General features: G+C 41.1%; 1 protein-coding gene across 2 annotated transcripts; it reads right to left on the bottom strand.

Annotated features, from left to right (window-relative positions):
• Nucleotides 1–46: 46 nt before the first annotated feature.
• Nucleotides 47–25701, bottom strand: LOC121331053 (zinc finger FYVE domain-containing protein 9-like). 2 transcript variants are annotated; one of them, XM_041278193.1, is made up of 18 exons: nucleotides 25459–25701; nucleotides 17730–17838; nucleotides 14234–16032; nucleotides 12989–13088; nucleotides 12279–12455; nucleotides 11658–11833; nucleotides 11187–11331; nucleotides 10767–10889; nucleotides 9601–9756; nucleotides 8539–8763; nucleotides 6948–7030; nucleotides 6348–6452; nucleotides 5575–5725; nucleotides 5160–5240; nucleotides 4869–5031; nucleotides 4579–4684; nucleotides 4127–4303; nucleotides 47–3856 (listed from the first exon to the last, which is right to left on the bottom strand). In XM_041278193.1, exons 2-18 carry the CDS (start codon nucleotides 17797–17799, stop codon nucleotides 3695–3697), a joined length of 3999 nt encoding a protein of 1332 aa, XP_041134127.1. In that variant the 5' UTR covers nucleotides 17800–17838; nucleotides 25459–25701; the 3' UTR covers nucleotides 47–3694. The 2 variants fall into 2 exon arrangements, with proteins under 2 accessions (XP_041134127.1, XP_041134128.1); XM_041278194.1 differs by having other exon boundaries at nucleotides 11208–11331.
• Nucleotides 25702–26724: the final 1023 nt, after the last annotated feature.

Below are 26724 nucleotides of genomic sequence, written 5' to 3'. Positions count from 1 at the left end.
GTATTATATATATATATATATATATATATATATATATATATATATATATACTTTACATGTGGTGTGACATTTATACTGTACTTGCACATCTGGGTCAATCAGAGGTCCTCTGAAAATATGCAGGCTAATTATAGACTATTTTACATTCTAATAGGGATTTCATATTGTCACTGCAATGATGATTTAAAAAGTTAAATTTTTTTATTTTATTTTACTTGTTTTGTTTTTGTTTAAACTGAAGTTTTAAGATGAAACTACAGGTATATTGTTTGGTTTCTGGTGTTCCACCACCTGCTTTGTTTACATTGCTGGCAGTCTAGTACAGGCTTCATCAGATCAGAAAAAAAAGTAAAAAACACTGCAGTTCCCAGGGCTTTGTGTTACACGTAGATTATCCTATTGGATTCCAATAACCTATATTGCTCATTCGACAGTAAATAACCAGTTTTAATTTCTGTAAAAAATATAGCCATAAGTTGTTATTTTTCTACTTTGAGCAGACCCCCCCTTTTTTATTTTTTATAAATGCACTAAACACCTTCCTTGTTCTGTGTCTATCAATTAAAAAAACTGACATCCATCAACATGAGAGAGCAGAGTTCCCTTTAATTAAGTGTTCCAGTGGCATGACACACTCACATCCTTGCTTTTGTAGGTCATGCCATCTAATGGATACATGTCTTGCTCAAGTATTGATTCATCTAAAAATAACTTTCTGATTTGCCCTTGGTGTTACCACCCACTGTATGCATGCCTAAATATCAAAACCTGCTATTTTTAAAATTCCTTGGTTTTGAGTTACTGTAATGATCCCTAAGCATGGTGGCCCCTTCTATTTAAAGACACTTGTCATTTTTTTTTTGTGACGTTACATAAAATAGCATAAAAAAATAAAAAACTGGGGGCAAATTAGTCAGATTATACTGCAATAACCTAAATGTAAAAGTATTCCTTCAATACAATAAAAAATAATGATACAGTGCTCACTATAGATTGGTGGTTTATTAATATGGGTTTGATTAGTCTCAGTTTTCTTCTACTGTGTCATAGTAATAGTAATTGATGTGGTGGTTTACTGTCGAATGGTCTGTATATCTTAACTACGCTCGGGAGGGGAGTGCCCTGCCCTTGCTTACTCTATTGAATTGGTCTAGAGGTAGGACACTTGAATGTAGTTTCCCAAATGCTTGTAAGGACTGTAAATTTTTCAGTCACTGTGCCAATGTTTTTCTATTCAGTGTTTATTTGTATAAGAAGCTTCTAAAGGTTTACAAGACCTGATATGAAGTGAAAAGCATTTACAATATATTCTTAAGCCCCTCTGCTGCTCCTCCGACACGTTACACTACACAGGTGGTAGCCTTGACTGAGGACAAAGTCATTCTTTTAATCTATTGATTTTTGTGTTAAAAGCCCCTGATTAAATATATATTCGTTAGCATGAATATAAAGTCACAAAGCAATTGACTCATTATGTTAATGGTTCAGTTTAAGCTTGCACAGCACTTTCCAAACAGACGTTTAGTGGCCAGGGAAGCTGAAACAACTTTAACAGATCTGTAGCCCTGCTAGTCCCCCTTAATGCACAACATGCACTGCAGAGCTTGGCTGTGGAGTCCACTTCTTAACCAAGATTCAGGCAGGCATACTTTATTCATGAAATATCCCAAGGGAGAAATCCTGCTGTTTCAGAGTAAAAACATGGCAGTGCCCTACTGCAGGGGGCCAGGCAGGCAACATTTTAATAGAGATCTGGGTTAAAATAGGTTTAAATAAAAGAAAACTGAACGCTTCACTTTTCTATAAGTTTTATTATAGAGGTACTACAGTTTTCAATAAAGAAGACTGATCTTAAATTGATTTGTAGTGTACAATAAAGAAAAACATGTACAGGTGTATGTTTTTTGGCTTTTAAATACATGTAACAGTTCTAGTTTCCCTTTAAATGCCAGTGTTTTGGATGAGGTGATAGCCTTTTTTATGCTGCTGTGTCAAAGACTGACAGCTCAGTTGGGGGATGGGGGGACACTAACACAAAAAAGTCAATGTTTCCCAAAGAGCTACCTGCTACTCATGCCTCCATAGTGTGCTGAAATCAAAACTCCTAAAAGGTTTGCACTCAACATAGAACTTCTATAGATAATGGGTACGGACAGAAAATAGTTTAGGAACTTATCCAGTTGATTAATGATCAAGGACATGGGGATACATATCAAAACAGCTGTGTTTAAAAACTGAACTGGAGCAATAAGATGAGCAAGTTAAATGGGCGGGAATACTGTTTTTAAAAAAAAAAAAAAAAGGGGGGGGGGGGGGGGGGTCTTCATTTGCACAGTAATCCACTGATACAATACAGCAATTGTTCTTAACCCTCTTCATCATAAAACACTAGGTCTTAAAAACAAATCACCCTCCAGGTCCCTGTAATACTTTTCAAAATGGCTCAGGATCCATACAATTGTTTTTTTTTTTCCTTCCTTTTTAATTATGTATTATTTATAGGCTTCAGACACAAGTTGTAGAGCTTAAGTGCTGCAACCAGAAACGTGGTCAAATAATTTAAACATTTATCTACAGTAATTAATTGACCATGTGATGAATCCTGAAAACAGGACCAAAATGTGACAGCAATCAGTCCAAGCTTCAGAAGACCTGCTCAAAAGCCAGATCAGTGGGCTTTTCTGCATCCCATATCCCCTCAGGGTGTCAACAGATCTATGATAATCCAGTTTGTTTCACCCATGGGAGCTGCACCCACATATTTCCTTCTGTTGTTAAATAAGGCTTTGGGATGTTGAGTGCATTCCTCTTGAGGTAGTGCTTTAAATTCACAACAGGGACTCATCATTTTGTCTCAGTCTTAAGTCTCTTCCCTGAATTTTGTGAAAGCACACAAAGCAACTACTGCTAGAGATGCACATCTACAAATGTTAAACTCATGGCCAGTGTCATATCTTGGGTCTGGTACCCACGTCATTGTACACAGCGTAACAGACATCTGACTTGTGAATGACAAGCACTGCCAGCCACAGCAGTCATCCATAATTTCAACTTCAATCAATTAAGGTAAAACTAGCTGTGTACTTTAATTAAACATCTGCCATGACACCAGCCAAAAGTTTACTGGCTATGGGAATAGTCAAAATTGTGTTTTACTTAATACCTAACCTCTGAGCACAATTTCTCTGGAAGAGGAAAGTCCTTGTTGTGAATGAAGACTACTCTTTCACATGATCTTCTGCTCATCTCCAAACTGGGTGATGTATTAACATGTATTAACAGAGCCAGCCTCTGGTGGGTACCAAATGTGGGGCCACATAGGTCAGCAATAATGAGATCCTCAAAGGCTCCACAATAAACCAGGGTCCACCCCACAGTCAGCACCCAGGGGCATCACAGTGACAAGAATTTCAGAATATATATAATTGCGTTGAGGGGTACCACTTTCACATGGTAGCCTGTTAGCTTAGTAGGGCTGGCCCTGTTCCCAGTAGAACAATCCTAGATGAAGACTGTCCTGTGTCTGTCGACACTCAGCTGCCCTGGTCCTGAAAGAAGTCTGAAATGGTGCATAGAATATCTGGAGTCGAGAGGAACGCTTTCCAGCACAGCTTTTAGGCAATTCAAGTGCAAATGATTGAGCAAAGTCAATGTAACAGGAGGAAGAAGTGCCATTGGGACCCTTTCCCCTCCTCTAGGAAATGTTCTCAAGGATGTAAAAGATGAGCTCCATCACCACAGGCCCCTCACTCAGCTGGCAGGCCCCCCCATGGATCACTGGCACCAGGGCACTGTCCAGGTCATTCATGTACTGAGGGAGCAAAGGCTGCCCGTTGCTGCCAACCTGGTACCCCACCTGCAGAGCCGAGAGACAAGGGTTAGACCTCACCTTTCACATTCCTTACAGCTACAGCTACATTTTTATAGCAGTACAAATCCAGATACAAGCAAGTACTGTACATCAAAAAAAAAAATTCCATCATGTTATAAACACACACACTACAGTGTGTGTGTATATATATATCAAATAAATGACTGAAAAACATTTTAAAATTATGGCTTTTCTAAGCCTTACCTAAATATTGGGACTGTAGTGGAAATAAAAGTTGTGTTAATAGCAACCAACCTGGTCAGAGTCCAGCGTCACACGCAGTCCCAGCTTGGCCAGCCCATCCTCCTTGAGCAGTTTGAGGTGAGGACAGAGTGCCACGCAGAACGCTCGAGCCACGCTCTCAGTCAGGCGGCTGTGGTCAGCAGGGTCACTCGGGCTGTTCGGCTGGTCATCGCTTTGGAGGAAAAACACCTAGACACAAGAAAGAGGAGGAGATTAGCTTGACCACAGACCCACTCTCTGCCTCTAGTTTATTTGTGCATGCATGCATTTCTTACATAAGAAACACAGGAAAGGCTTGTCTCCAAGTGAATTTGAAGTAGGTCCAACATGAACATCCTGAAGGAAATAACAGCATGAAAGCCAAGACCGTCACAAGCAATATTGCTGGATCCACACACACACAAAACATGCATATGGTCGACAGATGCAAACACAAAAACAGCTACAAAGCATGTAGTCTCTACCTCTGTCCATCGGATGACCTTTCCATTGGCTTTGTACTCGGAGCCATGGAATATCTTCACACTAGTGATGGACTCCATGGATTTCCCATCAATGGGGCTGATGACCCTGCAGAGGAACAATAATGAAGGAGTGAGAAGAGAGGGTTCCTTTGAAGACCTACTTTTGACAAACAGAGTAAATTATTCAAATAGCCTATTGCATCAACCAGCACTTTCGTCCAGATTAATGGCTATACGAAGCCTTAGCTGCTGAAATCTTAAAAAAAAGTTACAATGTAGTACACTCTCACCCCTTGTTGAAGTTCCGGTCATCCTCCACCCACTGCACCTGCACGTGTTCCTGGGGCTCCTCCTGGTCTGCTTTCCCACAGGGGATCGTGAAGTCCTTCATCTCCCGCAGCGCCAGCCGAAGAGCCTCCATCGTCTCTGCTGTGATCTGCACCATCACTCCGTCTGGAGTGGAAGAAGAGAGTGAGTTTAAACTATTTCAACACCAGTACAGAGAGGAGCACAAACAGAAGCTGAAGAAAAGCTAGGTTCAGAACAGGAGACAGGTAGCCAAGCAGAATTTTAGTCCTTACCTTCTACAATGCTGGACTTGGCCAGGTACCCAGAAGATGATTTCAGAGCACCGCTGAACACAAAAAAGCTAGCTCCTGTAACTAAACCAAGAAAAGAAGAACAGATAAAAATATAAAGCTAACATCATTCGCCAGTCTATTTGGAAACCAAAAAAAGTCATGTGTTACAAATGAATGGTGCCATTACAGAAAAGTTTCCACAAGCCTAAAAATATATTTCATGAGATGAGCAGTTCAGAAGAATCCCCTTACTGGTGATGCTTAATGAATCACCAAAAAGGAAGACTTGGTAAAGTGACTGAACTGAAACCCTTCACTCCAACATCTATGCCAACCAGTTCTCTGACTTATATGACCTAAGCACAGGGATACAAAATCTCTCATATCTCCCTATACAGCACATTCTGCAGCCTACCTTTCCGTGGCTGGTGGTGGATGCTGATTGCCTGAGTCTGATAGTTCCCATCGTCATTCTGAACACAGACCAGGTGGGAGTCTGCCCGCTCGTTAAAACAGGCCCCCATCGCCAGCACATGCTCATTTGACTTGTTCATCGCCTTCATCAGCTGCCCAAGAAACCACAGGGATTGTTAAGACATTTGCAGCAAGCAGAAGATTCTGGCAAGTTAAAGAGCGCGTCTTTATAATAAACTGGCTTGGCAAGGCAAGGCAAGACCATATACATTGCATGCCCTAATTTGCCACAAAAACAACACAAAACAGCAGTCCAGGACTGCAATATGCTTATTGTATATATCACTACACACACCCTTTGCTTTCCATTGTTTTCCTTAGCTTAGGAAACAAGAATCACACAAACATGCACACGCACATACACACCCATACACTTCTGGCACTAATGAATCACCCAGCTGGGCTCATTCTAAGCACGAGACCTGCGATCCTGGCTGCCTGCCTTCTCTTGCTTTCTGTCTGTGCCAGGGCTGCTCTACAGGACTCTGGCTGGCCATTTCATCAGACAGCAGGTCTTTTTTACGGTATGCATACTTCTGACCTATGACAATCCCCATATAGATATTTGTTTGCATACAACATATGCTGTGCATTTTATTATCTCTTTTGGACGTAACTGCAACATAGTTTGAGAACCAAAATTAGATATGACATAGGCCCATAAGCCTCCAGATCAATTCAGTTGTATCATCACCTTTACAGGAATAAACGTACCTCATTGTACCTGTTGCTGGGAATCTTGATGCAGGTCTTTCTCACTTCCATATCGACTACCAATCCATTCACCACTGGCAACGTGTACTGGTAGTTTCGGAAATCCTGCAAATTGAACAAGGCCATTCAGGGCACTCCTAAAAGCAAGGTGGCTTGAGCACCTTATTGGGTCTATCCTGGAACAGGAGCTTTTAAATATAAAACCTAAACAAACATTTAGATTTGGTGAGGGGATGATGCAAAAATGAATGGTGTGATGTCTGTGTAGCAATGCACCTGCATTCTAAAGCTACAGCAAAGTGTCGGGCAGCTGGAACTTTACTTCTATGCTATATTGTAATGCATGTACTTCACATCTTTTTAAAAGCACAATTTAAACCAGTTGTGTTAGACTGTGCAATAATTTAATATACAGCTGATAACGCTATCCACATATTAGAGTGGTTACAAAGTCATTTAGCCACTTCAATGCAAGAAAAAACCTAGCACATTGTCTAGGGCCTCCAGCTGTCAAGTTGTTCTGAATGTTTTTTTACAAAAAAGTGCAACGTGGCTGTGAAACCCTGCGCACAGAAGCTCTTCCACATGCAAGACACTCACCGCTAGTAAGTTCATAATGGTGTGGCCAGTTTCCCCAAACAGAGGCTTCCTGAATCGCACACTGAACAGCGGGCAGGGATAGACTGCAAACAAACAATGGCTCAGCTTTAATATGCATGAATAACCTGCATGCTATGCTGATCACTTCTCACTGCATTTCAATGAAACGCAAGATTAAATGCAGGGAGTGGGGGAGAAATGAACAGCTAAGGTAAAATACAAATATGCTTAAATCTGCATTGTACAGTACTGTGTAATGTGCTGCAAAAGCTGTAATCCATTCTATGTACCCTGCACTACAAATTAATACACAGGACTTTTCAGTAAAATCACAATTAAATCTCCCCCGAAAAAAGGAGACCTAAATCAGACACCAAATACAAAATCAAAAACTAGTACATTATTGTATTTGTATGTTCAGATTACCAAGGAGTCCCTCCCTGCACCTACAAAGTCCATAAACACTGGGTGACCTTGCTTTATTGTTTATTCTGACCTCTGAAAATGTGTAGTTGTGGTCAGGTCGCTACTGGGCATACTAGCTGCAACAGTGCCCATTCTGTTACACAGCTAAACATGTACAGAGTCAAGGATTGGTTTAGGGAACTTTAATTAAATGTATATTTTAGCAGGAGATGTTAAGACTAAAAGCATCAGTGACTCAGCTTCTCATAAAAAAGGAGGGGGGGGGCATAAAAAAAATGGATGGATGGATTATTGCCGCCTTGTAAGTCAAATTCAATGAGAATCAAGAGCCCTCAATCTGGGATGAATCGTTATATTATCTCTGCCCAGTCACCCAGCCTTTGACAGACCCATTTGGCTCAGCATGATTGTGCATGCTAAAATCTCAGCACGTTCGTGGGTCCATTTCACAGACGCAACTTTACGGAATTAAAGAAAAACCAAAATGAATTAATTTCTCTCTAATTTTTTCAACATTCGTTAACTGTAAAGTTGGGTGTGCCGTATTAGAAACATTTGCAAGTACTGGAAAGAGAGAAAAGTCACGTCACCCTCAAAACAAACATGGCCGTGCTCTGCACGGTAATATTAAACTGTACAGGTCTAGCCGATTACTGGAGCCTTACTTACTGGAACTTTTTAAAGGGCTAACTATTTAAAAGGCAAAAAATATACAATGAAATGCATGTCCCATAACACTATATCAGAAAGAGAAAGAAAGTCCACAAACAAAGCCAGTCTCTCTACTATCAGATTTAAAATGTAATGTGTTTACTGACATCTGGAAACAAGGAGTGTTTATCTCCTTTGTTTTGTTAAGGTAATTTGATGGGGTCTATTTACAGTGTTTCTAATACAACACCACAGCCAAAAATTATATATATATTATTATTAAATATACATCCGACTGTTGAAAGAAGCAAAATAATATATACATGAAAAGGACTACATACATGTACACATTGATGACAGCTTTGACAAATTAGATATCTCTGTTGTACCCAAGTGCTGGAGAAAACAGGGACTATCGATGTACTCACAGCTTTCAAAAGCATAGAACAAATACAATCTGTTAATGCTCAGCTAGCTAGCATGTCAAGGGGTTGAATGAAGGGAGCAGACTTACATCTGTACTCTGCTCCCAGACGCAGCATGAGGCGAATGGGGAAGACCTTAGCCCAGGGGGTCTCCCACTTCTGGATGAGGATCCCAAAGAGGTAGGGGGGGTTCGGCAGCAGCAGGTCCTGCAGTGACTGGAAGGAAGGGGTGACGTAGAGGAACCCGCCGTGCTCCTTGCTGCCAAGGAAACTCTGTGTGAAGAATGAGTGGCCTAGGTGACCCACCACGCTACCTGCAAGCACATAGGAAAACCAAGAAACATCAAGCATAAATTACATATAAAAATAAAAAGCAGGGTAACTAAGCATTATAGACAACTCTGTTTTACCTTAGTGAATGAGAAAAGTCCAATCTGAATACATTCAGTCATTACTCCAACAGTTTAAAAAAAGAAAAAAAAAAAACAAGGAGAACTGAAACATCTCAGCCTGTACTTCTGGACCTGAAATATATTAGCACCGCCAGAGGATTTTAATTTACACTCGTATTTAAAATTACGTTTGCAAAGAAGCAACGCAAATGAAATTACATTTTCATTTTAATACTGTCCTGTTCTTGTGATCTTATAATTCATCAGTGTTTGGCTGGCAAACATTATTACACCATTATTATATGTGTATTTACATATTCGCAGGCTGTGCAAACCAATTTAAGTCAATTGTCTAACAATATGGAAAAAAATGTAATCCCTTCCAGCCAAAGTGAGCCATTTGCTTTGGAGGGGAGGGGAGAGAATTAAATAAAATCAGAAGCTTCAGAACAAATAAATGAAACAGAAATTATAGAATTATGAGATGAAGGTTAGGGTTATGTCTGGGTAGAGTTTATCATGATCTGGCAATTATGCTTGCCTGTATGAATAAATGAATAACCTTGCAATGGAAAGGTACTCAGGACAATAAAGTATGGTAGTTACCTAGTAGGTGTATTTTTCTCCATATCAATTCCTCCTCTAGGAGTTAAAGGATGGAAAATGATTATGGAGAGAGAGAGAGAGGTTGGAGTCTGATAAATAGCTAGAATTGTAGTAATTGGGGTTATTTGCAGAGGGCTCCCCTGTGGCTCTCACCTGCCAGTGCATCCTGGTAGAGCTGGACGAAGTGGCTGAAGACATCCTTGGGGATGGTCTTCTCGTCTGGAAGGCACTGCAGCAGGATTCCTACCTCTGCCTGCCCCAGCGCATGCATCCCCTTCGTCGTCAAGCACCAGCACTTCCGGTTCACATCTGACACCAGAGCACAAACACAACAAGGACACAGCACCCCTTATAACAATTCACCAGAGCAGTAGCATAGCAAAGTGTAACGCAGCCTAGTAAATGGTAAAGCAATTTTAAATCCATTAAAAAAATACTGTGGTAAATTTCAATAATGGATTAGCCAACCTTTTTTTTTTTTTTTTAAGTTTCATTTAGATTCACGTTGTAGAAGTTTTTGTTCTCAGTTACCAGCTCTACGAGACTGATCATTTCTCAATAGCACAAAAGTTTAAGTTTGAAATGTATCTATAAAGTGTCTTGCTATTGGGGAATCTAGATCACCTCTACGATAGCACTCCTGTGTTCTTTGATATGTATCCGAAGCTGTTGATTTGTCTTCCCGACGTATTGCAAATTACACGGGCATGAGAGAAGATAAACGACATTAACCAAACCACAAGTAATTAATTGCTTAATGTGGTATTGTTTGTGTGTTACTGAACTAATATATGTGTCAGTCTTTTTGGCATTTTCACAAGCTGCACAGGTGCGGCAGGAGAAAAAACCAATAGACCCATCGAAAGTGCCAGATCTTCTTACTAGCATATTTACAGGCATGTACCAAAGTATCTCTCAAGTTCCTTCCCCTAGAATATGTAAACAGCGGCAAAGTATTAAAAAATCTTTTTTACCAGTATTGTCTGTAGATGAGACATATCAATTTTTTTTTTTTAATCTCCAAGCTATGTGAAGTATATGTTGTACAGCCAACACACAATATAGTGTCTTTATTGGTCTTTGTAACACTAAGAAGTTCAGATCTATCTTATAAACGTACTTTTCTTAGTGCCTCGTTCAGCCAATATTTTGAATATCCTCTCACAAGAAATTGTTCACAGAGCCTCTGGACTTCAAATTCAAAATCTTCATCTTTTGGACATTAAGGAAATTCAAAGCAGATAGCTTCTACTAAGTACTCATGCACACACATCCCACACACAGTATTAACAACCAGTGCCGGAAAGCTGGGTACTCACAGTTGACCAGCTTAACCATGGCCAGCAGGTTGGCGTTGAGAGCAAAGACCAGGGGATCAGGGCCGCCTTCTTCCAACTGCTGCATCACAGAGATTTCAGAGGGCTGTTCCTCTACTGCAAAGTCTGGAGAGAGAGAGGGGACAACAGTGTTAGGAGATTGGCCAGGGAAAGCCCCATCACGGGGATTCAGAACTTCCTTTGCAAGACAGCAAGAGAAGTTGGACACTTAAAACAGGGACCAGTCCAGATTTCAGGAAAGAAGCAGGTTTATAAAAAGGACCTGCCCCCAGCTCTTGCTGACCTTCCAGTTTCGCTGCTTCTACAGAAACCTTACAACGTCACAGAGCGAGGCAGTGCAGAGCAAAACAAAGGGATTTACTTCCTAAAAAAGTGGACATTCCAGGAAACATTAACAAGCACCTGGGAGCTGGCTCCCCGTACCTCCTTTGATGCCGGTGGAGATGAGTATGGGAGGGAGCCCGTCTTTGGGAATCAGGTTCATGGAGCTCCCTATGGGGCTGCCAACTGAAGCAGCACTCCCCTGGACAGAAAGGTCAGAAGCAGCCTGCAGACAGCAAACACTACACTCATTGCCCAGGAACTGAACAGAATTACATCTCTGGAAATAGTACAGTATTATTACCTGATCTCAATTATAGACAGATTCAAGTTAAAAACACTGACAATGCAAAGTAACATAATCCCAATGGATGTTTGATAGGAGACAATTCTTGCTTTGGTTAAACCCAACAGTATGGATGAATAGATACAAAATATTATTATTCCATCCCTCCTTCAGCAAAATCAATTCATGTTTATAAAAGGCATCTCAACACTGCCTGTTCGCCTGGCTTGGTCCAATGAAGGGTTAACACCCATCCAAACCATTACCTCAAAAGAAGCAGCTGCAGGATTGGCTGCCAGCTGTTTGGAGGGATCATGTGACACAGCCAGGGGTCCTGAAGGGGCTGGCCCACTGACTTCCAGCTTTGCAGAGTCAGCTGCTTCTCCATTTGGCAGGATCCCGTCAGCAAACCAGACCCGCCTCTGGTCCCGGGGGAGCGTGCCTACAGCGAAGGTCAACATCGTTAAATGCAGCAACACTAGCTTTAAGTGGCTTGATCCCCCTTTTTCCAAATTTATTGCAAATGGTAATACAAGCTTAAAAGCAACACTGTCAGTCAGATGTCAGACTATAGCGTCTCACTTAATTCAAATACTTGCCACAAACACATAAAATGAAAAGGTTTATTTATGACCAAATCTAATTCCTAATTTTTTTTTTTTCCCAGGGGTATATACCGATATTAAAAAGACCCCAACCATTTAATAACAGACATGGCCTCATTATTATCCAATCCTGAGCTGGGACCATTAGACCAAAATTCCAGTGAAGGCACTAGCCAAAACCTGTGTCTACAAAACTTGGCCTTTGCTTCTACTACCAGGGTAAAGAATTGTATTATTATAGATGCCACCAACTACTCCCTTCATGAGTGATTAAGTTCATACCTTCAGTGCCAGGGTGCTTCAGGACTCCCACTGGTACCAGGACAGTGGGCGGGGGCGAGCCGAGAGCCCCAGAGGCCTGTGCCTGCTGCAGGGGGGGGATGGTGGAGCAGTACTCGGCAGGGTTGTTGGGGTTCGGACTCTGGTTGCAGGCGCTTACCATGTCCTGCCATGCTTGAGCTGTAAAACAGGAAACGAGAGGTCATTTACATAAAAAAACCGACACAATGGGAAAGACAGAAGATCTCACCGACTTTAACAGAGGGCTGATGGTAGCGGCTCAAATGGCACATTCAGGTCGTATCCAATGATTAACGGCGAGACTTCTCTGCTGATTTGTCATTCCCTGCTTCCATAAAGGACCCAGCTTGAGACAGAAACTAAATAAATCACCTGCAGATCCTGCTAAACACCCTGCGGATTAGTCACATCAAATCAGAGCCAAATGGCTGCTCATGAACACTTTTATACCAGCGGTTCAATTTCTTTTACAACCCTACAGTATGTTATACATTATGTCCAGAAGTAAAAAAAAAAAAAAAAATTATTGATCATCATACCTCTGTCAAGTGAAAATTATGTTATTTACAATGGGGGGAGTCAGTCAGTTTAATGTAGTACACATGTAGTATACTTCAGCTAGAAGCTGCTGTATATGGAATGTGAGCTAAACAGAATTATTTGCCAACTAGTCCTTTAGATTCAGTACTTACCATTCATTAGCACCGAGTGACAAGTGACACAGACCCGGGCTTCCTTTCGATCCATGTACCCCAGCCTGCACTTCAGGCTGCAACACGCTGCACAGAATACCTACAGACAGACAGACCACTGGGAATTAGGGTGTACACAGGAGTCATACCCTTCTGAATCAGCAATTTTCTTAAACGCTCAATGTGACAAAATACATGACAAACATGGCGTGAAATGCAGCAATAACAAACCATCGGCTGCCCCTGCTGGAGCTTTGCTGTGTGGGTCATCTCAAGGTTAAATAAAATGACTCACAGCATCACTGCACCTGGGCTTTTAAAGGACCTGCAAAGGAGATGATCCCCTACTCTGCCTTAAATGTGCAGTAGTAGCACTCTTACAATAGGGATGGGAAGCTCCAGTTTCAGGATTGAAACAGCAGGGGGACCCTCACTTCGCTGCTGTATTTCAGAGGCACAAGCTAGCCTAAGAGTTACAAGTCATTCTGAATTCCCTCGGTACAGCTCTATTAATAGAAAACTGACAGAAATCGCAGGTCGCAGGTCCTTGTCTGAAAGTGGGAGTTTCATCAAACACCCATACATAACTTCTATGACTGGGGATTAACAAAACACAGCAGCTGCTCAGACACCATCGCACCCCATCCCATTCTACCCCCTAGCCCCCAACAGAACATTTCCAATCCTGAAAACTAAAGGGCAGTTATAGAACATGCTAAACCTATAACAAAAGCAGAGCTGCCTGAGACTAATGAGTTTTTATTATAATTAATTACGAAGCCATCTGAACTGATTAGTAGCTCTCATTCAGCACTAATTTAGTTATCTATAGTTCTAAGACAGCCATGCTCTAAAAACTCACCTACCTTCTGTCCACATTAAAAAACTATGCAATATATATTACTAATGCAGAGCCACCGAGGTTACTGAAGTTCACCAAACAGATAAATTTACCAGCCACAGCCAAATGTTCAGGGTCTGTAGAGGTACTGTATCAAATTAATCTAACACTGGCCACGGGATTTTAGACTACCATAGAGGAAGGCTGTGTGCAATAAGCAAAGCTAGATTTTACTTCACTGACTTCCAGGAGTACAAATATTAGTTTATATACTTAGAAACCACAACAAATAAACTTCAGGCAATTGCTTGTTTAAGCCATTTTAACTATTGCTCTTCAAACGTTTGACACGGTCAAGTTATACACATACATTGACATTTGTCTTTCTCCGCGTGTCACCTTACCTTCCCGCAGGCCCGGCAATGATGCCTCCTCTTGGTGAAGGTAAACTTGGCCTCGCACTTCATACAGATGGGTGCCTGCGAATCAGGGACCCAAACTGGGGCAACCTCCCCTAGAGCAGAGAAGGGCTTTTTGGACAGCACCCCGAAGTGTTCTGCTTGGAGGTCGTTATCAGGACTATCAGGGGGCAGCAGCATGCCAGGTGGGGTAGGAGAGGACCCTGTGTTCAAGGCTCCAGTGCGCTCCCCATTTGGACCTGCTAAGATTGTCTCACCTCCAAAGCCCTCTCCTCCAGACAGGAGCTCTCCGGTGTTTGTCTGACACTGCGGCTCCACATTCTTGTTCTTGTCAGGCTGCCCGAGTTCATTCTGCACCTGGACGGAGAGTGGCCGGGGGATCTGCAGTTTGAGGTTGACTGGCTGCTTCGGCCGGGCACCACCAACGGGGATGCTCACAGGCTGCAGGCTGCTGTTGTTCAGCTTCTTGGAAGTGGTGGGAGGTCCTGGAGTTATTCCGCTATTTGCCACACCCACCTCAAGACCCCTTATCTGCTCGTAGCTTTCTGATTTGCTCTCCTCCATCTCCTTCTCCTCTGTCACAGAGTCTTCTTTGGAGAGAGGAGGCTGGGAGGCAGGTTCCTCATCTATGATCCTCTGCAGCTCATCCAAGTCCAAACCGTTCAGAAGAAAGCAGGAGGGGGGCTCTGCACAAACCACAGATTCAGATTTCCTTTCTCCTTCTACAGCAAGACAAACAGCTATGTTGTCATTCTCTCCGTTGTGGCTCAATTCCCCGATAGAGGACACATCACACTCATTTTTATCTGGTGCCTGGGTTTCCCCAAATTCACCAAATCCAGTAAACCCCCCATTAACCATCCCTTCTGAATGCGCTTTGGCATAACCACTATTGCACGACTCTAAAATATTCTCTCCTGCAAGCGCCATAAATTCGGCTGATCCAGTTGCTACAAAATTGCTCAATCTACACCCAGGGATCTGATGCCTGTGGGGCTCATTAGCGTCCCCAACTCCCTTTGGTGACCCAATGATCATGCCATCTTTTTGGAGCGTCTCATACTGTGGTGGCTGGAAGCCAATCCTCTCGAGTTCAGCAGTGACAGTACATTCATCTGCTGTAGACAAACCACTACTCTCTTTTTCTACTTCTGCAGCAATGGGACAATCATTAGCGAGTTCTGAAGGGTTACCTTTGCATTGACCCAAAACCTCATTCTTGCAGGCATCTAAACAATTGAAATCTGTAATTCCCATGCGATTATCTGAAGTGGCCTCAAAGTGTGCCAGATTACAACTGCCCCTTGTGTGTTCTGCACAATCATTGACATCAGCAATTTCTGGACAACCATTCTCATGAGCCGAGATTCCCTTGTTAAACCGTGATGGGCAGCTCCCAGTATCCACATTTAACATTGTCCTGCTGTCATGTTCCACACTGTTCTCCTGTTGAGGATTTGGACACACCTCAAAGTCCATATCTTTGTTGAGCGTTTGACTGTCGGCTACATGCTGTTCGTTGATCCAATGGGTAGCATCTGGGTTTTTTTTTCTGTCACTGCCGTTTGAGCAGTTATCCCCTCCTCCTCCTCCTCCTCCCCCTCCCACCTTGTCGATAGCTGGGGTGTCAGAAAGGGATTTGAACCTCAGCTGGGGATCTCTGGTATGCAGGCCCTCGCTCTCACCCAGGTTCGCCAGGGCTGGATTGAGAGAGAGCAGATGAGACGGCGGAGCTAATATCTGAGTCCACTTTGCATCTGATAAAGTGGGGGTGTCCGTCCCATCTGTGGAGGGAATAAAAAAAAAAAAACACTATTAACACTATGTAATACAACCGTATGTTTTGTGGTGTGGATGTCAAGATATCTTTTTATACAAGGAATTGAAAGTAAAAGTTCTAAGAACCACCGCTTCAGTGCACAAGCGTGTTTGTGCATGTGGTGAATATGCACATATAGATGTTTTTGCATGGGAGTTACCAGCCCAGCAGTAACTGTGTTTGTCAATATTAATATGCAAGAGGCTGAGTTTGTGATCAGTGATGGAACCGAGACTGATCCCAAGTCTACAGCTGCAGCCCAGCCCCCTTTCACCAGCCCTCTGTCCTCTCTACAGAACACATCCATCATGCTGACACCTGAATGCTTTTTCACAGAATGGAGAAACTCCACACCCTCCCCATTAACATTTCTCAGCATTCTTTAAAAATACAGCTCTGCCGCCCAGCCCAAAAGAAAAAGCAAGTCAAACACATAAATGCATACAACAAGATTCACAAATGCCATACAAATACACAACAAACACACCAACGTGAAACTAACCCACGGACTGTACTAATTATCGAAAAGTATTGTGTTTTGTAAGGCAATATTGCACTTAAATGGAGAAAAATAAATAAATAAATAAATCCCAGCTTAACTTTTGAAAATGAACTAACTGACAGCAATTTCAATTTCACTGGCTAAAGAAAACAGACTGTAGTCACGGTGAATTATTTGGCAGGGGTGCACATCATCGCCCATCTCCGATGACCTGTCAAACTACAACTCCCATGATGCACTTGTGCAAGTCTATCAGATGAGTTTCTACCTCACAACATGCATTCCAAGACCAGAACACTGCCAACATAGACACAGGGGGTGGGTTTTTTTAACAAAAAACAATACAGCAAGTTGCTAGACCTGGGATCTATTGCAATTATGTGGGCCTGCATTTAATTGAAGAGGATAAACAACCTGAGTGCACTGCCCAATATAAACAAACAGATTTAAACACAGGCTTCAGCATCATTCTCATCTATGCTGTGTACTGCAGTTCTGTTGCAATAATGCACACCAATGGGGCAGCTACTATAGTTACTCCCAAAGCAAAGAGGCATTAAGCATGATTTAATTGCTCATCATTACCAACTTCCAACAGGACAAACTTATTTGATCAAAACTCTTTTGTCGGCATGGTACAGCATAGAACTTATTAGGACGTTCTCAGAACATGTCTGCAGACAACCGGAACAACTTCTCGCACCCAGTTATGAGCTAAGAGGGTTTGTTTTGGATTATTTTTAAGCCCCTCCCTCATTCTCTGCTCTAGCAGGGTCTGCTACACAACACTACTGTATGACTATCCAGATTGTAAAGTGTTTTAAAACAGCTTCTAATGCAAGGCTCAGAGACCACCCTATCCCATTTCTACAATCTGACAGTTGCCAAATATATAGTCAGTACTAAATTGAGTCCTTTAGCAGAGGCAATTTTGAAGCAGAGAAATTGCTGTATAATTATTTACCCTGAACAGCAGAGAAGGGGGAAGTAGGAGAAATATTCCTATAACACAGTTAAAGCAGATGTACTACTTGTATTTAAGATTAGCATTACAATAGAAAACAGTACAAATGGGCATGCATTAAAGGGTTTTTAAGACAGAATCAGAAAAATGAAAGTGTAAAGCAACAAACTACAAGGCTTAAGGCTTAGCAACTCACCTCCATGCTGTTCAAACTCATCCAGCACCTTGTCAAGGTTAAAGGCTTCTGTTTGGAAGTAATTCTCCATTTGTCAGGAAGTTCCCCCCTGTCATGCGTCTGCCTGAACCTTAAAGAAAAGGCAACAACCATCAGGAAAAAACAGATTTAGGGTGGAGGAGTTTAGCACAGTTGTAAATTTCACAAGCAAGGATACACTAGACATGAATAAGGGTGGGGCACACAATCGTCCACAATAGACAGCGAGCCATCAAATTACTGTGGGCAGCATCAAACATACAATACACTAATCACAGTACCGAGATTTGGTTTGATAAAACATATAATTAAAACAGAACATTTAACTGTATTTTATTTTGAAACTGCTTTGGAAAAGAACATTCATACACAGTAATAACTACAGTAGATGTTTTATTAGCAAAAGCTTGAGATAAAGTAAAATGTCTTAAATGTACTTGTTGATTAACCCATGTGCTGATCTTCAGCCGACAAAAAAGACAACAAAAACACACAATTACAAAAGATTAGTTCAGTAACTATATACTTGAATACATGTGCCTAATAGCTATTTTCAATCAACAGTGTTTTTTTGTTGTTTTTTTTTTGTTACAAAACCCACCATGTTGCCATTTTATTAGACGATAAATATGACTATTATTCATCCTAGATGACACAACAGGTCAGTAATAGGTCCTTTGGGTTATTCTTGGTCACATTTCAATTTGAAGTGTATCTGTAAAGTTAGAAGCTGTAGCAGTGACACTGTCTAAAGCAGTTATATTTTGCAAATGGAAATTTAAGTAGAGAGCTTTAGAAAAAGTGGGTTAGAAGAGCACCGTTTCAGATTGTGGTGGAGCCTGAAGCATTAGAAGTACTTACAATTCAGATTATAACTTTGCACTGAAAAAGGGGCCACGCAATGATTGCATTTGCTTTTTAACAAAAGAGGGCATTTGAAATCCAGCCCTTTGAGCTTGAGCAACTCCAACCTACTGTTCCTCCCTTCGTGCTGGGGTATGTTTGGATAAGATCCAGCGATACACCAACTGGCAGATAAGCAGTTCCAATTACTGCCATGCTGTGAGGCTGTGTGGCACACGCACAGGCAACGATCATCACCCACTGGGCACAGCCTCACAGCACAGCATTCATTCTTCTTATTTCTTGTTGTTCAGACGCACTTATACAGGGTACGTTCACCAGCACACACAGCGACTCACTGCTGCATAATTTCAGCAGAACACGAAATGTGAATCAGATGGCAGAGCTAGTAAATGATTGAACACTTAAATTGATTAAAATTAGCAGAGGACTCGGTTACTACCCCAGTTCGGAAGCAGGAAGGACTTGGATTTGAGCAGTGGACTGGGAGACATGTCAAGGCAATATCGCATGCAATATTCTTTAAATTTAAGGTTTAGTAGCATCCCCAGCATTATACGTACAAAATAAATCCCTACAAGGACTGAACGACTGGAAATGATGGTCACCCAGGGAGACATGAGCCATAATCTCTTCAAAACAATTACCAGCATTTAGCTAAGAAAGTAGGTCAGGGCCATTGCAATGCAGGGCTGAGATGCTAAATTATTTTATTTAAACTTATTCATCAAAGGTGCAAATTATTTCATTATTTATGGTACACCTGGCATAGAATGCCTCCCTAGGGATCAGAATTGCCCAACCTTGAACTGGGTAAGAGAAGCACAATCTCTCTGATTGAATGGAGACATGGGAACTTTCCAGTTATTCAGTGTACATTCTGTAGTACACTGTACATTCAAATGGGGTTCCCTTCCCTCCCAGAGCAAGATTTAATTAGGGGTTTAACGAGTCATTGTTTATCGTTTATTATGCATCATACAAACAGCCTATGGAGGGCCACCACACATACTGCAACACATTTCAGGGTGGAATTTAAGGCATTACAACAAAGCATCTTCCCACATCAATGAAACTGCATATAAATACGACACTGCAGTCCAAAGAAATCTTCTTAGGATCCATTGTTCATACTTGGTCTTTTTGGGTAGTTTTAGAAAATAGTGCAGTTTGGTGAATTTGACAACAACTATGAACAAAAGCATCACGCTGAACTTAGCTTGTCTCAATGCTACGTTCCTGATAGCCGCTCGCCACGTCGAAACATTTTCCCTTGTGGCTCAACTATTTTTCACCAAGTTAGCCACGGTGGTGAAGGCTTTGAAAAATGTAGTTGTGTAAGACTGCCAGCACATTCAAAGCGTGCTGGTAGATGAATAAATGCAGACTGTTTAGTTTGATTTAATTTTGCCCAATGAAAGCCCCTTTAGCTTGATCACATAACATATGCATACCACAAATACTGCGTTTGGCGGGAGGACAGAGGCTCTAATTAGAAACAGTCAGCGGACAGTGCTGCTTGTAAAAAAATAAATAAATATAAATGCTATCCTAAACTGAATTTTTTTTTTTATAAAAACAAATTGTACAGACAAATTACCAGAATCAATTAGCCCCAGGAATACCAGTCACCCATATACAAAAAACTATAATATGACAGTGATACTAGTCACAAGGGGGTGAAGCAGTCATCGTTTCAAAACATACCTTTCACAGACGGCAAGCCAGAAACACGCAGCTTCAAAAGATCACAGCCAAGTTGCTCTGTTTTTTTTCCGTTGTTTGCTATCTCTTCAAAATGTGCTGAAATATATTTTGGAAATAGTAACAGAGTGGATTCGAAAGAGGAACAATTTAATAAAAGAATAAACACATTTATTACTTTAAAAAGAAGAGTTCGTCTCACTATGATTTACTGACGTTTAATGGTTGGAATTGGTGCAATATTACTGTCAGTCCCAGGTCAAAGAACACAATTAAAAAAATAAATAAATAAAAATTAAACAGAAGTGGCTGAACAATCCTACTAACACTATTAATTACATTAGTACAGGCTTGTGTAACTAGAGCTGTGGTTGGTCAGGGAGACATTAATATTAACATACACTAACAGCACTGTCTACTGGCACAATTTTGCCCAGGTCACATGATGTTTTTTCACATGGAACTAAGTTTGCCATTTATTAAATGGGAATCACAGTTCTAGTGCAATTTAAATATAGTATTTGTGTATTGTAAATGGTAGAGTCTGGCATTTAAATATCTACGTGTTTTCAAATAAAATCCACGTCTTTTTGCCTTGTGAAACAATATGTTGATAAGTTGTTTATAGTATAGTTAAGTGGCTTAATATTTTTTAGCCACACTGGAAAAACTTAAGTTATTTTAGCCACAGCGGCTAAATAAATGAAAGTCTTAGATGGAAAGCAGCAATGCAAAGTAAAAGCCACGCTAAATCAGTTTAGAACAAAATTTGGTTTTTATAAGCAAACCAAAATGTGAAAAGTCCTTAATACCGTGTGTTATACTTGCCACCCAGAACTTGGTTAGGCGGCTATGATGATCTAGAATTCATTGCACGACTATGTTAAAAGCTAGTGACCCCATCTGCAGCAATATGACAAAACTATTTATTTATGCTTCAGAATTTAGATGCTGGTTCCCCAGGGTGAGATATACGCTTGCCTTCAAAGCTGGAATCCAGTACCGTTTTCTTTGTTTACTGACCTCAGTTCCTGTTGCTGTTCCGTTTTAAACAATATCTACAACAACCGTATGGCGAGGGATGAAGGGAGGCCACAGGAAGTGCAATTTAATGGCTTCCTTGGATTAATATTTGCCGTTTCTTGTTTCCATAGAAAAGACCGTGGCCTAGCCGTTTTAAGACTGGGAGCCTAAAAGGTCAAAGGTAAGAGGGACAGGTGGGGAAAGAATGATGCTGGTATTCACAAATCACAAGAATGCTACAGAGTACCTTGATTATCCATCTTAAAAACCCTTTGTGGGAAAGCCTACAGTACACCATGTCCCCAGTGCTGAATAGAGGACATTTCAGGAGCATTTCCTATAAAATTAGCCGACCATTCTTACAAAGCTGAAAAAACCTTTATATTTACTGAATGTCTCTTCTTTGAACCTAGACAGCTGTTACACAATTTGTTCTGTACCTTGATCTAGATCTTACAGGATCTGACAAGAAGCATAAGAACAACCCAACATGCTTCATTACTGATGTTTTACACAGTGAAAGAATAAAGTGACCTAACACATCCTGCAAGACTTACAAGAAGCTGCAATGCGATTAGATTACATTCAGAGGTCCGCAGCAGCTCAACAACCTCTCCGGCTTGACGTTTAGAAAGCGTAAATCTTTCAACCTAGAAAAAGTGTCATTTTCCTGTGAGGGGAACAGAATTCTCTCATCCTCAAGGCCAGCTGTGACAGGGAGAGCCCTGTCGCTGGTTCTTGAGCAGATGTGTGCAGCTGGGACATGGATCAGGAGAGGAGTTGCTGGGCAAGCAACTGAGCAGTCCGGACTGGCTGAGGGGCGTGCCCAGGGAGACTGCGCTGAGCTGATTGGGAGGTCCGGACTGGCTGAGGGGTGTGTCCGGGGAGACTGCGCTGATCGAGGGGTCCGGATTGGCGGGGGGGAGAGGGGGGGGGGGGGAGGCGCAGCTCATTAAGCGCCTGCACCACAGCTCGAGGAGACTGCACTACCATGCTACACAGAGGAGCGCTTTGTTTACATCGAGGCGGAGAGCATCCGCTGCGCAGGATAACTACTACGGAACCCTTCAACTATGAGACGGTTCCTGGGAAGGCTCTGCCCAATCACTGTTGCAAACTTATTTGTAGCTTTGTTTTGTTTTCTGTTCTTTATTAAATCTGACACTAGGGCTACCATTGCTAGTACCCTAGCGGCAGCATCTGTGTTCATTAACACCCACTGCTCTGTGTATTATTCAGCGATGACCCACGTATGCAACATCACCCTGTTACACCAGCATAGTGAGGAAAAGCAAACTGCAATTTCCAACCACCCGGACAGTGAGGAGCAGACTCACTGTACAGTGACTATTAAAATATTTTTCAATAAGCTACATCAGTGTCACCAAGCCTCCAGCAAGTTTTGCATGTCATACTATCTTCTTCCTGGATCCATGGGGATCTCTTTCTGTGCATTTAGACTGTTGAGCAATTTGAAGCGTCTTACTGTATCAAAAGATGCTTAAAATCCCTTATGTTTCATTTGCTTAAATTTGTGACCTAAATTAACAGCGATGGGAGAAGGAAAATTAATCTGTCTTTAGATTATGCAAAAATGAGTATGAAACTGTAATAGAGGAAACGTTATGGGAGGAGCCACTTAGTGACTGTCATTTATGAAGGATTATACTGCTGTAAATTTCCCTTTGAAGCGTTTAACCACATTATAAAATTGCTGAATCCAAATATACCACATTTCTTAAGAAGTGTGACCCCCTCGTTAAATACAACAGTCCTGGGATTTAATTTAAAAAAAAAAAAAATCTATAGAAATAGCAAGCCACATGTATACAACTATACAGCCTGCAGTTTGGTTACTAAATATTCAGCCATTCACTGATAACTGAACTACTGTAACGAGACCTTTCGCTCTACAAGGTAAGTGCAGTTTGGGTTAGTTTTTTCTGTTTTAGCACTGCAGCAGTAAACTCTCAAGTTAATTTAACTTTATTGCACAAGTTGGTCTCTAGGTCATATTTCTTTGTGAATTTGGTACACTCAGTAAGCATCTAATTATAAATGTTACTGCAAGTACTGTGCACACATTTACAAATATCTGGTAGCTACCAGAAATCCCTGAAGCAGCCTACACAAACCAATCAAATTTCATCTGATTGTATATTACTTTAGGAGTGACACTGATTTGACAGTTTAATCAGATAATATTGTAACAGCAAATCCCTCTTAATATTGAACCGTCACGTTTGTTCTGCCCCTGGGGTCACACAGCTGATATGAGGCACCACATTCAGAAGACTTTGATCAATAAACATACTTGCTTCAAAAGCTTAATCCCCCACGGCAAACAACAATTACGCCTAAATTCAGTTTGCAAATAAGGTTCAGAATTTGCCAAAGCAAACTTCTTCAAAGTACATTCTCACTGTGCGCATATTAGTACTGCAAGTATTCACATTCACAGTGAACAGGTTGGGTACCCATACTCTAAAACAGCAAATAATTCCAACGCACTGTACAGTATCCCAGTCCAGAAATCAAGTTCATGAAACCCATGTAATGGACACTGGTGGGTAATTGCAGACAAAATAAAAGGTCTGTGATGGAGCTACTGTAAGAAACCAGTAAGAGACACAGAGCTGGAGAAAGGGAAAGCCTTCTAAACTTTAAACCTGCAGTCTAAGGCATTCTGAATAAAAGGCGAGTCTGTAGGAAACAAGACTGCATGAAGCACGGTCTAATGTACAAATAAAATTAAACTGCTTTGCTTAGCAGTGCTGTGATAGAATCGTTGCATTCGATGTATGCATAAATTGGCACTGATGTTATGGAAGCATTTTCTGTAGCAGTTAATGGTGCACAAAAAAAGTGCATACAAATGAGGATGCCACGGGTTATCAGATAGTGCAAATGCTATTACATCTGACGTTGCATCACTCAATAACCAAACAACACACGGTAGTATTATAATGCGCACTGCCACGAGAGCACAAATTAAACACCCATCAGTTTCTGCATGAAGAGACGTTTCTCTACTGTATATTGTTAATTCTAAAAGCTGTGTAGATCATGAACTAGCTGTTTACTGCTTGCAGTACAAGAGCCCACAATAACGCTGATTCTACCTCCTGGTTCTGCACATAATGTGATGTATTGCAATGAAACTTCGTTTGGCTGAAAGCCAGCACCACAGCAGTGGAGTAACAGGTCGGTTCCTCATAATCATAGCTCTCTGGAAATTGTTTAAAAATGCAACCATGGGTACAATTTGAACATAAAAAACAGCAACACAATAATAGCAAAGGCTGTGTAAACTCACAAGCAACACTTTAATACTAAACCAACTGTCATTCCCTCCATCATGTGGAATCGAACCACAGAACAGATGCATTTAATTCAAGAACCGCTGAACTAATACCATTGCGCACACTGTGTTGAACTCGAGTGAACCCCCTTGACAATAATCAAACGCCTGTACTTCATCACTCAATTTCGAGCCCTCGAAACTTACCTGGAAAAAAACCCGCAATGCTCTTTCTTGTCTCGTGATCAAAGCAATTATTATTCGTGTTACAGTGGCAGCGAGCAAAACTAACTGCACCGTTGTGTTCTGAATGCTAAGTACATTTACCCGGGTAGGAGCGCCACTGTGCAAGGGGCTTAAAGACGAAAACTATGATGTGCCTTCACAAAACAGAATCACATACAACCTCTGTATGCTTTATGTACAGCTAAGTCATTTGTGCTTGAAAATTACAAATCCCGCTTTTCGTAAACGTTGCACCATTCGTTTTGACATTTACAATTACAGCACCCCCCCCCCCCAAAAAAAAATAAAAATAAAAATAAAAAAAATAATGCTCCGATCAAATATTAGCATGTGGAATTCAAATAGAATGAAGGCTTTTAAAATTATTCTACCTCAGTTCTCGCCGGTAAAACAAATCAACAAAGAAACTAAAGACGTCTCTTTCCATTTGGATTACTTCCAGTGCAGTACTTCACGCTTCTTTGTCTGTGTTTGTTTTTAAAATTGAAAGCCCGGGTTGCATTAATCTGAATAATATAAATATCCCTTAACATTGGCTGAACATGACACAAAAAAACAGCTGTCTGCACTTACCTGAGGCATCTTCATCTTCATAAACCCGGTCACCACGAACCTTCTCTTTCGGTATATCAATGCACTGTTTAAAAATGTAACGCTTCAAATTCCGCCTTGGTTATTTATTTCATTATTTATTTGCTTTTTTGCAAGTCTCCTTGTGCAAACTCCAATATATCCAGGCGTCAGGGGTAGTCGAGGAGTTCAGCGAAAGCACAGAGGGACCCCTCACCCACCCAAGGTTTAGCGTAGAGGAGGTTATGAAACTCCATCCGTATCAGCCATGTTGGCTCTACATGCTTTCCTGTTTATTACAGGACTCTGACACCACGTTGGAGCCGCAATGGCGTACGTTTCCCAATCTCTTCACTCTGTACCCTAGCCTGCCATCCCCCATTCCCCACTCCAGCACACAAACTGGATCCAACGCCATTCATTTTCTCCTCCTGTCGCGGGTAAAATGGTACCTCCTCTGCATCTTCCACTCTTTAACTGCAGGTTTTGTTTTTTTTTTTTTTTTTTTTTTAAACTATGTATATTATTACTGTATTCATCTTTTATTTATTTGTATCACAGATCTATTTGTTATTCTTTAATATAATTGTTGACATAGTATGTCATCTTTATGTATTTCCAAATATATTTTAATGTTTGTTTTTTTTTTTTTTTGTTTTGCTGAATACATAAATTAATATCGGTTCATAATTTAATTGATTTTAAGACAGACGTGTATTTTTAATTAAAACACACGTCAGTAATTACTTATGAGCTTTAAATACAGTTTTGTCTTATTTTGAACACCCGTACAGTGTACAGGAGATGCAGCTTGCAAATATATTTACCACTTACTATTGTTTATTTAGCAGACTACTATCCAACCGTAATAAAACGTATTAGTGAGTTATTAACAGTATCTGAATCTAGAGATATATTGGGTACCTGTCTACTAAAAACTAATCAACAGTTGTCAAATACCTTGATGCAATTTTATGTTTCTGCCTCAATAGTGCAGTTTCCAGGCCTTTTCTGTAATCTTGCAACGCATACGCCAGTAATTGCACCACATCAGAAACATCTGGCTTATTTCACATATCATAGACTGCTTAATGGAACCCTAGCTACGGTAGTCTGAGACTAATGTTAGCCGGGGTCTGTGAAACTAGCCGATATAGTGCAGACAGAAAATAATTTTAAATCTTGTCGCAGCTTAAAAAATCAGCCGTTAAAATATCAGCTGATTTAATTTATAACCCTTGTGCTGCTGCCAGAAACGGTCACATTTCT

This window comes from Polyodon spathula, chromosome 18 (assembly GCF_017654505.1).
Source record: "Polyodon spathula isolate WHYD16114869_AA chromosome 18, ASM1765450v1, whole genome shotgun sequence".
Lineage (NCBI taxonomy): Eukaryota > Metazoa > Chordata > Actinopteri > Acipenseriformes > Polyodontidae > Polyodon > Polyodon spathula.
This window is presented reverse-complemented; position numbering and strand designations above follow the sequence as displayed.